The sequence below is a fragment of the Crinia signifera genome, chromosome 19 (assembly GCF_055691185.1).
Source record: "Crinia signifera chromosome 19, ASM5569118v1, whole genome shotgun sequence".
Classification (NCBI taxonomy): Eukaryota; Metazoa; Chordata; class Amphibia; order Anura; family Myobatrachidae; genus Crinia; species Crinia signifera.
Window position 1 is genome coordinate 57,490,169 of NC_139226.1, and position 14,361 is coordinate 57,504,529.

Sequence of the window (14,361 nt, forward strand, 5' to 3'; positions counted from 1 at the left end):
AAGTCCTGGGCTACTAACTATTCTGCTGCAAACAGAAGAGGAGTCATTCGATGGTGAGCAATCATTCGATGGTGAGCAATCATTCGATGGTGAGCAACCATCTAATGATTTCTCCTCTGCGCGGGGGCTTGTGAGCAGATGTGTGAGCGTACACCGGATGGTGGGGGAGGGGCCATGCGTTTGCCGGGGCAGCATTAACCTGTTCGCTAGGCTCTGAAAATATGCAGTCTAGCGAGCAAGTCTGAATGAGACCCAATGTGTGTTTCTGTATACAGGGTATATGGGGGAAAGATGCCATGACATAAGCATGCCCCAGGTGCGATGGCTCTACCCTACACCTTTGTTTATACTGTACACCAACCACACGTACAGAACAAACCAAACAGCTGATTAGCTTCCATTGTTCTGTAATTCTTTGGTCAAAATGACCGACTTCTGTATGAATAATGGACAATAAATGAGATCACGCTGAATTAAAACCGGCTTTAACAATGGCGAGAACTGCAATCAATTTTAAGCTGTCATCTAGCAGCATCGAGAGAATTTTAGAGAAGTAAAATGTTCACGGTTTGAGATGAATGATTGCATTATCCTGAACAATCCAGCAGCCTGCCAGATATATCCCACTGCACTGCCGCTATAATGAATTTGTGATTGGAGGGAATTTGATGGGGACAACGGACAGCACACCTCCTCAGTGACCAGCCCACTGTCCCAATCCAGCTGACTGATAAGGGTTAGTTAGAACTACTCCCCTGATTCATTACTGTAACCTCCTCCCACCTTCGGCTGCTAGTTCACACTATTGTATGTGGCACTTTTACCAAAGGGCCACAGGTGAAAAATAAAATTAGCGTTCATTTCTGCTTTGGTGATCCCTGATCCTAAGCTTCAAAAGTTATAAATTGGACAGTGATAAAAAGCCAGCCAATCAGCTCCTACCTGCCATGTCACAGACTGTGTTTGAAAAATATCAGGCAGGAGCTGATTGGTTGGCTGTTTATCACTCTCCATTTTATCACTTTTGAAGCTTAGTGCATCTGGCCCAATATCAGTGAGCAGGCAGCAGGGTGGGGCTATTACAGAAGTGTTTGGCATACGATGAGGCTGAGGTCAGTGCAGCAAAACGCCCAAAAATATTAATTCAGCTCATACATATGTGTTAGGAATTATTTGCCACTCAATCACTACAAGGGACAGAAACACATATTTTAGAGGTTTTCGCTATTTTCTTTCCACAAAGTGTTTTCGGACAGGGAAGCGATGTTTTGTGACTGCTCATAGTCCGTTATGCGCATGTGCAGCCGCTGTATGCGAGCGGCAACAGCGAATAGATTATTCGTCGGGCACTTGCACACAACAGTGCGGGCGTGAGGCGGTGGGCCAGGGGATACGCCAATGGAAGTGCCCAGCGTTTCATGATCGTTCCTATGAAAAAGCTGGGCGTTCTTATGGTAATTCCTCAATGACGCGGGCGCGGGGGGCGGTCAGCTGATGTCAGCTGCCCGCCCATTTCCTGCACTGTATGCCCACAGATCAGAGACAATACAAGGCAAGGCTGCTAATGGATGATTATGCAGCCTGCGGGGAATCGCGCCATGCGAGGGGGGGGGGTGGCGTCTGGTGAGCCTTGCGAATCAACCAGAATGAGGTCCAAAGAATCAGAATAGCCCATTTATCTTGACAATCCAATATTATACAGCACACAGAAATACAGCTCGGAACATACAAGTTATAGTCCTAATGAGGCACAAGATAGTTTTCAACCATTTTGACATTTTAAGTTCCATACATGTAAGGTGTATGGACAGCGATGATGACAATCATCGCTGCGTGGAAAGCCGCTCAGTGCATACACACTGAGCGGCTTTCCCCCTGCCCGGCGTGGACGGAGGGGTGGAGGACGGTGTTGCATAGCCGAGCGCTATGCAAAGCCATCCTGAAAGCCGCCCATCTGCTGGTATAACCAGCAGATGAGCGGCTTTCCCGGCGATGTTGCGGGAGCGCGCAGCAGCGATCACCACTCATCACTGGGGCATACACACTGGGCGGCTTTGAGCTGAAAGCCGCTTAAACCTGCTGTTTTGAGCGACCTTCAGCTCAAAGTCGCCCAGTGTGTATGGGCCTTTACTGACATTGGTGCCATTCACTGTAGATCTCTGAATTGTGTGCGTTCCAAAATACTATTATAACAAATAGAAATTTACCTGACAGTGCTTTCTCGTAATGTTTCCCCATGGTCACAAAGTTCTTTAGGCTTGGGTTGAATTGGTCTAGAATAACCTGCAGGAGAGAGAAAGTAGATCAGACTTAGGTCTTTTGGTAAGAACATGCCATGGATACAATTAGGGCCATGATTACATACTAACATGTTTGTATCATTTTATTCATGGGTACAAAATGGGTACTAAATGAATGTATGGAAGCACAAGTTACAGTCCTCAGCTTCACTTCCACTATTGGGGCCTTATTTTGGTTCATTCTTTCTGACAAAATCCTTCTTAGATGGGCAAAACCATGTGCACTGCAGGTGGGGCAGATGTAACTTGTGCAGAGAGAATTAGATTTGGGTGGGGTTTTACTTCAAAGTGATATCTATATTGCAGTGTAAAAATAAAGCAGTCAGTATTTTCCCTGCACAGAAACAAAATTACTCACCCAAATCTAATTCTCTCTGCACATGTTACATCTGCCCCCCCTGCAGTGCACATGGTTTTGTCCATCTAAGAAGGATTTTGTCAGAAAGAATGAACCAAAATAAGGCCCTTGGTGAGATATTAGCTGCCAATTCTCCCATATTTCCAAGGGTATGGCTCATAGGGTTGACAGTATGACGGTTGACCTACATTAGCTCGACCACTAAAGTTCGACAGGCCTAAGGCTCGGGCTGCTCGCAGCGGCAGGGGAGGACTCGGGCGCCTGAACTCCTTAGTGCTCCCGAGTCCCCCCGAGCTGCCCCGAACATCCCTGAGCCTGCCGCCTGCTCCCTGCAACTAATGGCGGAGGGAGCAGCGGCACGGGAGCTCCGGCGTACAGTGGTGCACAACTGCAGGGGGGTCCGTGGGAGCAAATTACGCAAACGTATCTTTGTAGCCATGCACCCCGCTGTGCAGTGCCTGAAATACTGGCATTGCATGGCGGGGGGACGTGGCCACGAGGACGCAATTGTGCTAACCATGCCACTCTGAATGATTTGCCACCCCCCCCCCCCCCCCCGCATCACTGAACTGCTGCCCTCTCCCTGTATCTAAAATCAAGGGTGGCATATCTGACATTTTTAACACTGTACATGTGCCCATAGGAAACCCATCTCTGCGGACTTTGAGAGTAACATACAAGTCAGTTGGATAGCAACTTGTTGTTAATAGGTGCCACTGGGTGGCAAAGTGGCATTTTCATGTAGTAAAAGTGAGTATGTCCATTACAGTGGGTTTCCCCAAAATTGTTTTAGTTCAGGCTGGATTCTATAGGTGTTAGCTATAAGTAATATAGGAGTTCTAAGGCAATGTCTCTGCTCCTACAAGTCATACAGGCCCCGGGCCTTTAGTGAAAACTGTCTTCATATTTACTAACAGGCAAAACTCTTATTTTGCAATGCAGGTGTTTTCATGATTCACGCTTAATCATTCCAAGAAGTCTGGTAAATACCCTTACTCATGCAATTTACTCACTTATCACAGGAGGTTTTGGACTTTGAATCTTCAGGAATTTCCAGGCATTACCAAAGAATGCTAATTAAGTTGGGTACACATTTGATGATAATTTAAATGATATGCATGATAACGACCATCTTTACAATTATTTATGTGTATACAGTCTAGTGCAGGGGTACCCAACTCTAGTCCTCGAGAGCTACCAACAGTTTTCCAGGTCTCCTCACAGAGGGGTAGATTTATGATAGAGGCGCTAAACGCGCCGCTATAACAGTTCCTGCTTCGCCTCATTAACAAGGCGAAGCAGGAGGGGACACCGACAATATGTATCAACATCTTGCCGGCCGAAGCGGGGGAGCGCTAACTCCCCCCTCCTGCGATGTCCCTCCTGGAAACAGCGCATCAGTTAATACTGATGTGTCGTCTCCTTCCCCCACGGCCGGCTCACTGCGCATGCGCAGGATCTCGCTACTCTGGCGAGATCACCAGCGCAGCTCAGAGCCAGCAGCAGCGCTGTCCCTGCTGTGGGCATAGGGCATCGCCGCCTGCAGCTGTCGAAGTCGATAGCTGCAGGCGGTGCTGACCGTTCATAAATTAGGCAGGCGCGCAGCACGAAATATCGTAGCTGCGCTATGCAGGCCCGCTGGCCAGGTACTTTAATGGCGGCGGTGTAAGGCAGGACGCCTTACACCGCCGCCATTAAAGTACCCGGCCAGCGGGTTTCATAGATGTAATGAAGCGCTATCCCCTGCTTTAGCGAAGGCGGATAGCGCAGATGCCCCACACCACAGGATAATAAATCCACCCCAGAATCACAAGTGAAGTAATTAGCTCCACCTGTGCATCTTTTAAAATGTGTCAGTCAGTAATGAGTACACCTGTGTACCTGCGAGGTGAGCTGGAAAATGTGAACTGTTGGTAGCTCTCGAGGACTGGAGTTGGCAACCCCTGGTCTAGTGTGTAAGCACTATAAGGTTAATGCAGCATGGAAGGTAAGAATTCACAGTGGACTGCAAGGAAACAAACCCCAGACAGAGGGCCAGATGTATCAAGCTTCAAAAAGTGATAAAATGGAGAGTGATAAACAGCCAGCCAATCAGCTCCTACCTGCTATGTTACAGACATGGTTTGAAAAATACAGGTAGGAGCTGATTGGCTGGATGTTTATCACTCTTCATTTTATCACTTTTTGAAGCTCAATTGTCTTGCTAAATTGCGAGAGAATTATGACTGAATCGGTAATCTCTATCAACCTGCAAATCCATACACAATTCCCAATCCATCGACTACTTTTTGCTGTCTGAGCAAATGTGAGTGGCTTTGACGCTTCCACTGATCTACGGCTGACACAGGCTAGTAGTGGTCAGTGCTGACCCCCCTCAAAAACACCTGACTAGCCTGCGTTTTTCCAACCATGCCCAAAAACGTCAGGTTACACCCCCCCCCAAACGCAGGCTTTGTTTATTGCCTATAAATTTGTCAGGGGAATTCTAGACAGATCAAAGCAAATCGTTGAGGACATTGCATCATTTGCGTTGTCGTCTAATGTATTGAGCAGCCCGGACAGTGTAATGATTAGCATCACTGCCTCAAAGTGCTGCGGTCATGGGATCAATTACCCCTATGACCCTAACTGTGTGGAGTTTGCATATTCTCCCTGTGTTTGCCTGGGTTTACTCAAATGTGGGGAGAATATACAAACCGGGTACTCTGGTTTCCTCCCACACTCAAAAATATACTGGTAGGTTAATTGGCTCCTAACAAAATTAACCCTAGAATGAATGGGGTATAGTCAATGCCGGTCAGCGAACAGCGGCGTGGGGGGTTTGTGCAGTGGAAAAGCCATCCTCGCTGCCCAGCTCACTCGCCGGTCACTCCGGTATTCAATGTTACCAAGAAATCCTCGCTGTCAGAGGATGGCGAGGATTTCCCTAAACATCGAGGTTTGCCGAAAATGCAGCGAGCCAGAACTGAAAAGAACTAGCAAGGTGGAAACGGCGAGTGAAGGGGAGCCAGTTACATACTGATGGTGAGCTATCGGCACTGCTCGCCATCATAGCTCGCCTTAAGGGCATTGTATATACCCCAATGTGTGCATGTACATGTGGTAGTGTATATAGATTGTAAGCTCCGCTATAGCAGGGACTGATGTGAATGTTCTAATATTCTCTGTAAAGTGCTGCAGAATCTGTTTGCGCTATATAACAAAATGTTAATAAATAAATAAATAAATGTGTACCCAGCATTTAGCTAATAACACTGAACTACACAGTACAATCATTTCAATACACATGGTAGAAGAATGTGTTCTATCTTCTCAGGCATTGTTATCCATAAGGCAGTAGTACTGTATTTAGTTTTTCAGTCTGGGCACAAGCACATAAACACCAGTGAACAATGAGTAGTTTGGCAGATATACAGTATACATATACAGTAACTGCAACATAATCACAGCAGCCCTGAAGGCATCTCCATATGAAAGACTAGATTTTCTCATTGACTATGGCAGCAATTGTGGAACAGTTAGGACTGTAGCCCTGTGTGCTATTTACCACAAAGCTGCTCTCTTTGATTGTGAACTTGCAAACGCTAGTGTACAGTGTATCTGTAACCAAGGACAAATGAACAAAGCTTATTTATGTAGGACTTGCAACAGGGGCTTAACTAGAACTTTGAGGGCCCCATAGCAACAGTTTTTAAGGGTGGTACAACAACTAGGTCGACAAGCATTGGGTCGACACCACTAGGTATACAGGCAGCAATGTCGACATGGGTCTAGGTCAACAGGACATTAGGGCGACACAGACATTAGGTCGACAATCAAAAGGCCGACATGGGGTTTCTCACTGTTTTTTTACCCGAATGTCGTCAACATGGACACAGTTTGAAATGCACCACATCCCCTCGCGATGCTTCGGGCACACTATTTTATTCTCCCACCACACCCTAGTGGATGGTAGGGCATGAAATACCACCAGTCGGCACATGTCTGCTCAAAAAACAGTGAAAAACCCCAAGTGGACCTTTTGACAGTTGATCTCGCCCATATCGACCTAATGCTTGTGTCGACCTAATGACCTGTCGACCTTAACCTCTGTCGACCTAGACCCATGTCAACCTTGTTGCCTGTCGACCCAATGCTTGTCGACCTAGTTGCTGTAGACCTAATGACCGTATCCCCACTCTGTAACTCACAAATGTAGCTCCAGCTACACAGTATGCGGACACAGAGGTATACTGCCTCTCACATACATACTATACACACCTACATACACTGCTGCTCCCATTCATACATACATACACGCACTGCCTCTCCCATTCATACAGTGCATACATACATACATACATACATACATACCCTGCAGCTCCCATTCATACAGTGCATACATACATACACTGCTGCTCCCATTCATACATACATACATGCACTGCCTTTCCCATTCATACAGTGCATACATACATACATACATACATACACTGCATCTCCCATTCATACAGTGCATACATACATACATGCACTGCCTCTCCCATTCATACAGTGCATACATACATACATACATACATACATACATACATACACTGCATCTCCCATTCATACAGTGCATACATACATACAGACACTGCAGCTCCCATTCATACAGTGCATACATACATACATACATGCACTGCCTCTCCCATTCATACAGTGCATACATACATGCACTGTCTCTCCCATTCATACAGTGCATACATGCATACATGCACTGCCTCTCCCATTCATACAGTACATACATGCACTGCCTCTCCCATTCATACAGTACATACATGCATTGCCTCTCCCATTCATACAGTACATACATGCACTGCCTCTCTCATTCATACAGTACATACATGCACTGCCTCTCCCATTCATACAGTACATACATGCACTGCATCTCCCATTAATTCAGTGCATACATACATACACTGCAGCTCCCATTCATTCTGTATACTGATGCTTCGAGAGGTGGGGGGAAGTGGGTACTAATTACCTGGGCCTGAGTTTGCTGGAGGCGCAGGCTCAGCATGAGCATCTCACTAATATATATATATATATATATATATATATATATATATACACACATATATATATATATATATATATATATATATATATTCAAGCAAATGTTGACCCAGCTCTATATTCCACATTGACAAAAGGTCAACACAAGCTTATGGTAGACATGGTCGACCCTGAATAAGGTCGACATGAGTTTTTGGAGTCTACGTCGACATGGTCACCGTATAAATGAACCGCTTCTGCTCGCCATCCTTCAGGGCAGAGGCTTCTCTGCGCTCGGCACACTATTATATGCCCACTCTATGCCCACTTGGATAGTAAAGTATAAAAAAAACACCTTTATTTGAAAAAATTTGAAAAACTCATGTTGACCTTATTTAAGTCGACAATAAGCTTGTGTTGACCTTTTGTTAATGTGGAACTTGGGTATGTCGACCATTTTAAGGTGTCGAGCAAGTCGCTGTCAACGATTAGTGGTTGACATAGTAACTGTTGACTTGACCTAAACAGTGCCTACCCAGTGACCACATACCCTACACTCACGGTAGAGCAAATAGCTGAAAAGTGAAACAACAACTTTTTTCAATTGTAAACGGCGCCACAACAACCTTGTAAATGTAAGAGCACATCTGGATTTAAAAGCAGACAGAAACAAACACAGAACGAATGAAACATCAGCCAAAAATATTGAACATGTGTAGACAGTTGAACACCACCACCCTGTAAGGTGAAGTCCTCCTACACTATGGGGGTTATTCTGTTTGGTACAGTGAAACGTACGTACGGTCCGTCACGCCGTACGTTTTCCGTACGCTCACGGTACAGAACAGCCGCACACGGACAGTCACAAACACAACAATGGGGAGTGGCGTACACTTGAACGTACGCCACCGTGTACGGACAGATCTCCCTCTTAGCCACCGATACCTGGCGTACATCTAAGCGTACGCCAATGTGAGCGTACGCAACATTGCAAGTAGAAATTGAGTCCAAAAACATCATTGTTGCTCTTAGACGTGGTTTATGTGTCTTTTCCACAATAAAAAACTGGTATGTTTGTGTTACAGTGAAAAAGTTGACACATGTCGACTCCTGTGAATTGAGTGTCCTGCTTTTTAAAGTAGAAAAAAACACTTTCTGAATGGGTGTAGATGGTTATAAAATAACTACCTTGCCATATATAAGCAGGTCTTAGAATGAATATTACCTAAAATTAAACCATCCTTTACATGTTGAGAAGTGTAGAAAGATAAGGTTCTAATGTGTTGAGTGCTGTGTGTGGCTTGCAGGTAGTGAAATCATGGTTTGGACTTAATAGACTGCAGCATTGCTTATTACATTCAGGTGTATGTGTTTGACTAGTAATCAGCGTTAATTAGCAGACCCAGGCATCCACTCTCATGCGGTATCTCTATGGGTGGTCTGGAGCTATCTTTGCCGTCCGCCTGTTTTTGGTCCAAAATGCACGATGCGTTAGCCGATCGAGGCGGTTGTGGCACCGTGCATTTTGTGTGCACACCCCCATATACGCCCATGTTTACGTCCAGTTTTCCTCATTATTCCGTCCGCTCCCATAAAAACGCCCCCATGCCGCCCACAATGACCGTGCTCTTAAGGACAGGTTTTTTCGCACGGAGAGACCCGTCCGTGAGCGGTGTGAGGTCGCCACACATGCGCATTGCGAAAGCTACGCATGCGCAGATGAAAAAAGAAAACCGATCCGCCTGGAGTTGGCTGGAGTTTTATCTCCAGCCAATTGAGATGCTTCTATTATTTATTTTTTCATATTTAAATTATTTAAAAATAATTTTTTTATATAACACATATGAATAGAATTAATGGCAAACCGCAAACACAAACCGTACATGACAAAATAGGCTCTACTCGTTTACAGGGAAACGTTTTGCCTTGGAAACGATTGAAGCTTTAAAAAGAAAATGGGGCCAGCACCCCGCCCCTACGACGATGCTACTATATTTCCCCCGCACATATCCAGGACATCAAAACATAAACAGCATAAAACACAAGTGAGTCTGATCAGGAACATATGATATATGCAAATAGCACAAATGTATAATATCATGCAAAAGAACAAAAGACAAAGGAAAATGAGGAAGAAGAAAAGGAAGGAAAGCGGTGGAACAAAGAAAAAGGTAGGGGATGGGAAGATGTACAGATACCAAGTCATCCATAGGTGTTGAGATATCTAGGAAAAAAAAGAAATTAATGGAGAGAAAGAGCAGGTTCCTCTCAGGGATATTGTATCAAAAATCCCAAATTAGACCCCACCTGTCAAGTACCTTCTCGTATTTTCTCTTGACTTTACTCTGCTTACAGATGGAGCTGCTGTTGTTTATCCCGTCGGTGCACCAGAGCTTTAGCATCTCACATGGTCAACTGTCCCATTGGCCCAAATGGCATCTCACACGCACAGGCTCAGGGGCGGATCCAGGAAAAAATGACACTGGGGGCACCATGATAGGGGAGGGGGGGGGGGGGGGGTGATAGTGGTGCCAATGTGCCCTGTCAGAGAGTGAGATAGAGGAGGAGAGCAGAGAGATGGTGGGAATGGGATTATAAATAGGCCCTGGCCTTGTAAGTACACAGGCCCACCTTGGCATGAAACATGAAGGGAGCAGTTGTGCGCGCGGTTTGAAAAAGGGGGCGTGGCCTCGTGAAAAGGGGGGTGTCCTCAAGTGTAGTGTATTACACCATAGACCACTTCTACACATTATGCAACAAAATAGCATACGCAATTATAGGAAATGAGCCCAAATTGGTGTAATGTACCATACCATATACCACTTCAACACATTATTCTACACACAATTCACATAATGCCACATAGATTGAGCCAAAATTCACATAATGCCACATGAATTGAGCCAAAATTCACATAATGCCACATGGATTGAGCCAAAATTCACATATTGCCACACAGATTACATGAAAATTCCTAAAATGCGCAACAAAGCTGGACAATGCGCGCCGTAGGCGCGCCAAAAATTTGCACCATGATTCCCATTACACGTTAAGCCACGGACCATTATATTATACCCATTGTCAGCACTGTACAGTTGCCTCTATATTATATTATATATCAGTGTCTACTTAGCGTTTAAATTCACATTCTGACACAGAGAATAAGCCGAAATTCACATTCTCACAGAGGCAATGAGTAAAAATTCACATTCTGACCCACGGTGTCAGATAACACACATGCCCCCACGGCGCCAGATAACACACATGCTCCCACGGTGCCGGATAACACACATGCCCCCACGGTGCCGGATAACACACATGCCCCCACGGTGCCGGATAACACACATGCCCCCACGGTGCCAGATAACACACATGCCCCCACGGTGCCAGATAACACATATGCCCCCACGGTGCCAGATAACACATATACCCCCACGGTGCCAGATAATACATATGCCCCACAGTGCCAGATAACACATATGCCCCCGCGGTGCCAGATAATACATATGCCCCACAGTGCCAGATAACACATATGCCCCCATAAGATAACACACATGCCCCACAGTGCCAGATAACACATATGCCCCCATAAGATAACACACATGCCCCCACGGTGCCAGATGACACATATGCCCCCATAAGATAACACACATGTCCCCATAAGATAACACACATGCCCCCACAGTGCCAGATAACACACAGAAAAAAAGCACCTTACCGGTGACAGGCACAGGGTTACTTCATGCACTAGCACTGCTCCCTGATGCTGGTAACTGAAGGCCGCTCTGCCCCCTCACAGCAGCCGCTTGCCTCCCTCTGCCACCTCACAGCATGTAGCCGCGCTCCCTTCCACCCTCCCTTTTCCCACCTCCGTGGCCGTTGCCAAACCCCGCATCCCTGCACTGTGCGGGTGAGCAGTGACGCCACACGTGCACCCGCGCAATGCACTATTGGGAACACTGAAGCCAGGAGAGGCTTCAAAAGAAAATGTGCAGTATTACCCACATTTTCTTCTGAAGTCTCTCCTGGCTTCAGCATTCGGAACGGGGGGCAGGAGAAAAAAAAAAGTGTCAGAAATGACAGGGGGGTCACGTGCCCGGGTGCCCCCCCCCCCCCCAAATCCGCCAGTGCACAGGCTCATTCTCAGCGAATGGCGTGCAGAGACGGACAGCTCTGGTTCGCCGGCTGGATGAATAAACTTGGCTCCATATGTACCTCAGAGATGGGATCTCCTTTCGATATTCTTTATTGGTAACTTCTACCCAACCAAGTCAAAACTCAGGCGCATTTCAATTGGAAACGAGACCACAATACATGTTCAGATGCTACTACATATCATCACTTATTCTTTTCTGTATTTAAGATACTTAAATGTCTTTGTATGTAAGTACAGGTTCAATCTAGGTTATGTTGGCGTGGGTGTGGACAAGTCGGTGATATTATTCATGTTTTCTGGAAATGTCCTGTTATTTGCCCACTAAGGAGAATGATTGAGGATCTCATTATGAAGGAGATGGGCTTTCATTTTTCCATGACCGCACCTACAGCACTTTTACATAATTTCCCTGATTGTATACCAACTCATCATAGATATTTTATCACCCAAAACTATATGGCTTCTAGAGCTGCCATTGCTCAGTTCTGGAAACAACCTACTCCCGCAAATGAACCTGATCAAGTCTAAACTTAACCACAGTTTCTTTATGGAAACGTTTAATTGTCAGTACTCATCCTCCAATACCTCACCTTTATCAAAGTGGTCCAGTTGCCAGGAGTTTACGGCTAAAAGGGTCTCCATCTCCCAGCTCTTATGTAACTGTTGTGAATTTCCTTTCTGCTGTTTCACTGTCTCATAGTATGGCTGTGAACATTGTTATTATTTTTTTGCGTTTGTGTGCATATTTTGAGCATTCTATTTCTGGTGTTGTTTCACCTTTCTTTTTTCTTTACCCCCTTTTCTAGCAACAACTAAAATAAAAATTGATGTTTAAAAAATTAACATCAGTATATGAAGCTGAGGATTTAAATTCAATTCAGCTAAACCATAGTGCCACAAATTTAGAATGTTTTTCAGGGGCTGAGAATATATTGACCATGGACATGTAGAAATCAATGTGTTGTCACCACTCACACATTGTAAGGGGTACATGAGAGCGCCAATGAAATAGGATTACAGTCTTGGCAGTGTTTGATCATAAACTTTTTGAAAAGGGGAGACAGGGATGTTCAAGTGATATAGCAGATAGAAGATATGTTACAGGGTTCGTTATTACCACCAGCAAGTCTTCTGCAAACAGGACAAGACGGAAGTCCCATTAACCCACCTGAAGGCCACCAATATTTGGATTGGTTCAAAACACTCTCGCCAGAGCCTCCATGCAGAAAACAAAGACCACTGGTGCCCTGATGCATAATATGCATAATGTGGACTGGATCCCACAGAATGCCATTCACTAGTATCTGCATGGAAGAAGACGTATATAAAGCCTTATTCTTTGTAAGAGAAGCATCACCGAACCCCAAACATCTCAACACTGCCATCATAAAAGTCCAATCTACCCGGTCAAAAGCTTTCTCAACACCAGAAGAGAAGTATCATGGTGCGGTCAGTGAAAACACTGCGATGTATTATATAAAGGACATTGGTAGCATTGTCATAAGCGTCCAGAACAAAGCCCATTTGGTCAAAAAAGAAACAGTTTGCCTTCTATTATGCATTCTTCTATTTCTATTATTTAAGGGTGTCAGCTCCCAGTGCTGACTGACTCAGTATGGTCTCTTCATTCAGATACATAATCAAACTTTAAGTAATCACGAAAAAAAATGAAACGCTGTGTATATAAAAATTGGAACTATAGTTATGTGTCTATGTGGTACACCCAGGGGTATAGGGAAAAAAAAAAAAAAATATATATATATATATATATATATATAACAGAATAGAGGTGCGCTGTATCACCAATACTAATTCCTTAAAAGGTGACTCTTAAATTCAATCAGTAATATATAAAAACATTTATTAGAAATTTTCCAACAAGTGTAATTCCATCAACATTTTCAGAGATGTCACATAAAAGAACAATCTGCGGCCCAATGCGTTTCGTCCTTCAGGACTTCATCAGGGGCATTGAATACATTTCTAGAGGCAATGGTTCCTCTAGTAACAGTGGAGATGGAATGTCATTGATGCCAATATTGGTTTTGCAGTTATTACTGCAATAATGAAGGTAGTTATTGAACCACCTATTTAACAAATTATTAAAAACAATCCTAGACTTCAGCGAGACAGTGGTAGGCTGTAAATCACTCCTGTCACAAATATCGATAACATTTCTCAATAGGAAATCCGCAGTGTAGCACTGGTACTCTGAAAGCCAGACTGGCTTCGCTATGCCTACAATAGTAACAGAAATGGGGCGTGGCCTTGCGAGCGCAACATTTATGCAAAGTCAGGCCCCCTGTTTGAAAGGCCATGTCGCACATTTTTTATATGTTGGGGTGTATGCTGTCTGTATGTTAATAGATAAAATAACAGAAAACCTTCCCCATAATTATGTAGAAATGACTTGAGTATTGCTTTATCTCAATAATATACACCTGAATAACCCTGGTGCAATCAGTTGTTTGTAGAGGTCACATCATTAGCTGATTAGAGTCCACCTAAATTATGTGCAATTAAAGTGTTTC

General features: G+C 44.7%; 1 protein-coding gene across 2 annotated transcripts in view; it reads right to left on the reverse strand.

Annotated features, from left to right (window-relative positions):
* Window positions 1-14,361, reverse strand: part of LOC146042570 (BAR/IMD domain-containing adapter protein 2-like) — a 168,756-nt gene that overhangs the window by 104,644 nt on the left and 49,751 nt on the right. For both annotated transcript variants that reach the window (XM_083162625.1, XM_083162624.1), the window contains exon 3: window positions 2,208-2,283. In XM_083162625.1, coding sequence (XP_083018751.1) covers window positions 2,208-2,283 — 76 coding nt within the window. The remainder of the gene's footprint in view (window positions 1-2,207; window positions 2,284-14,361) is intronic.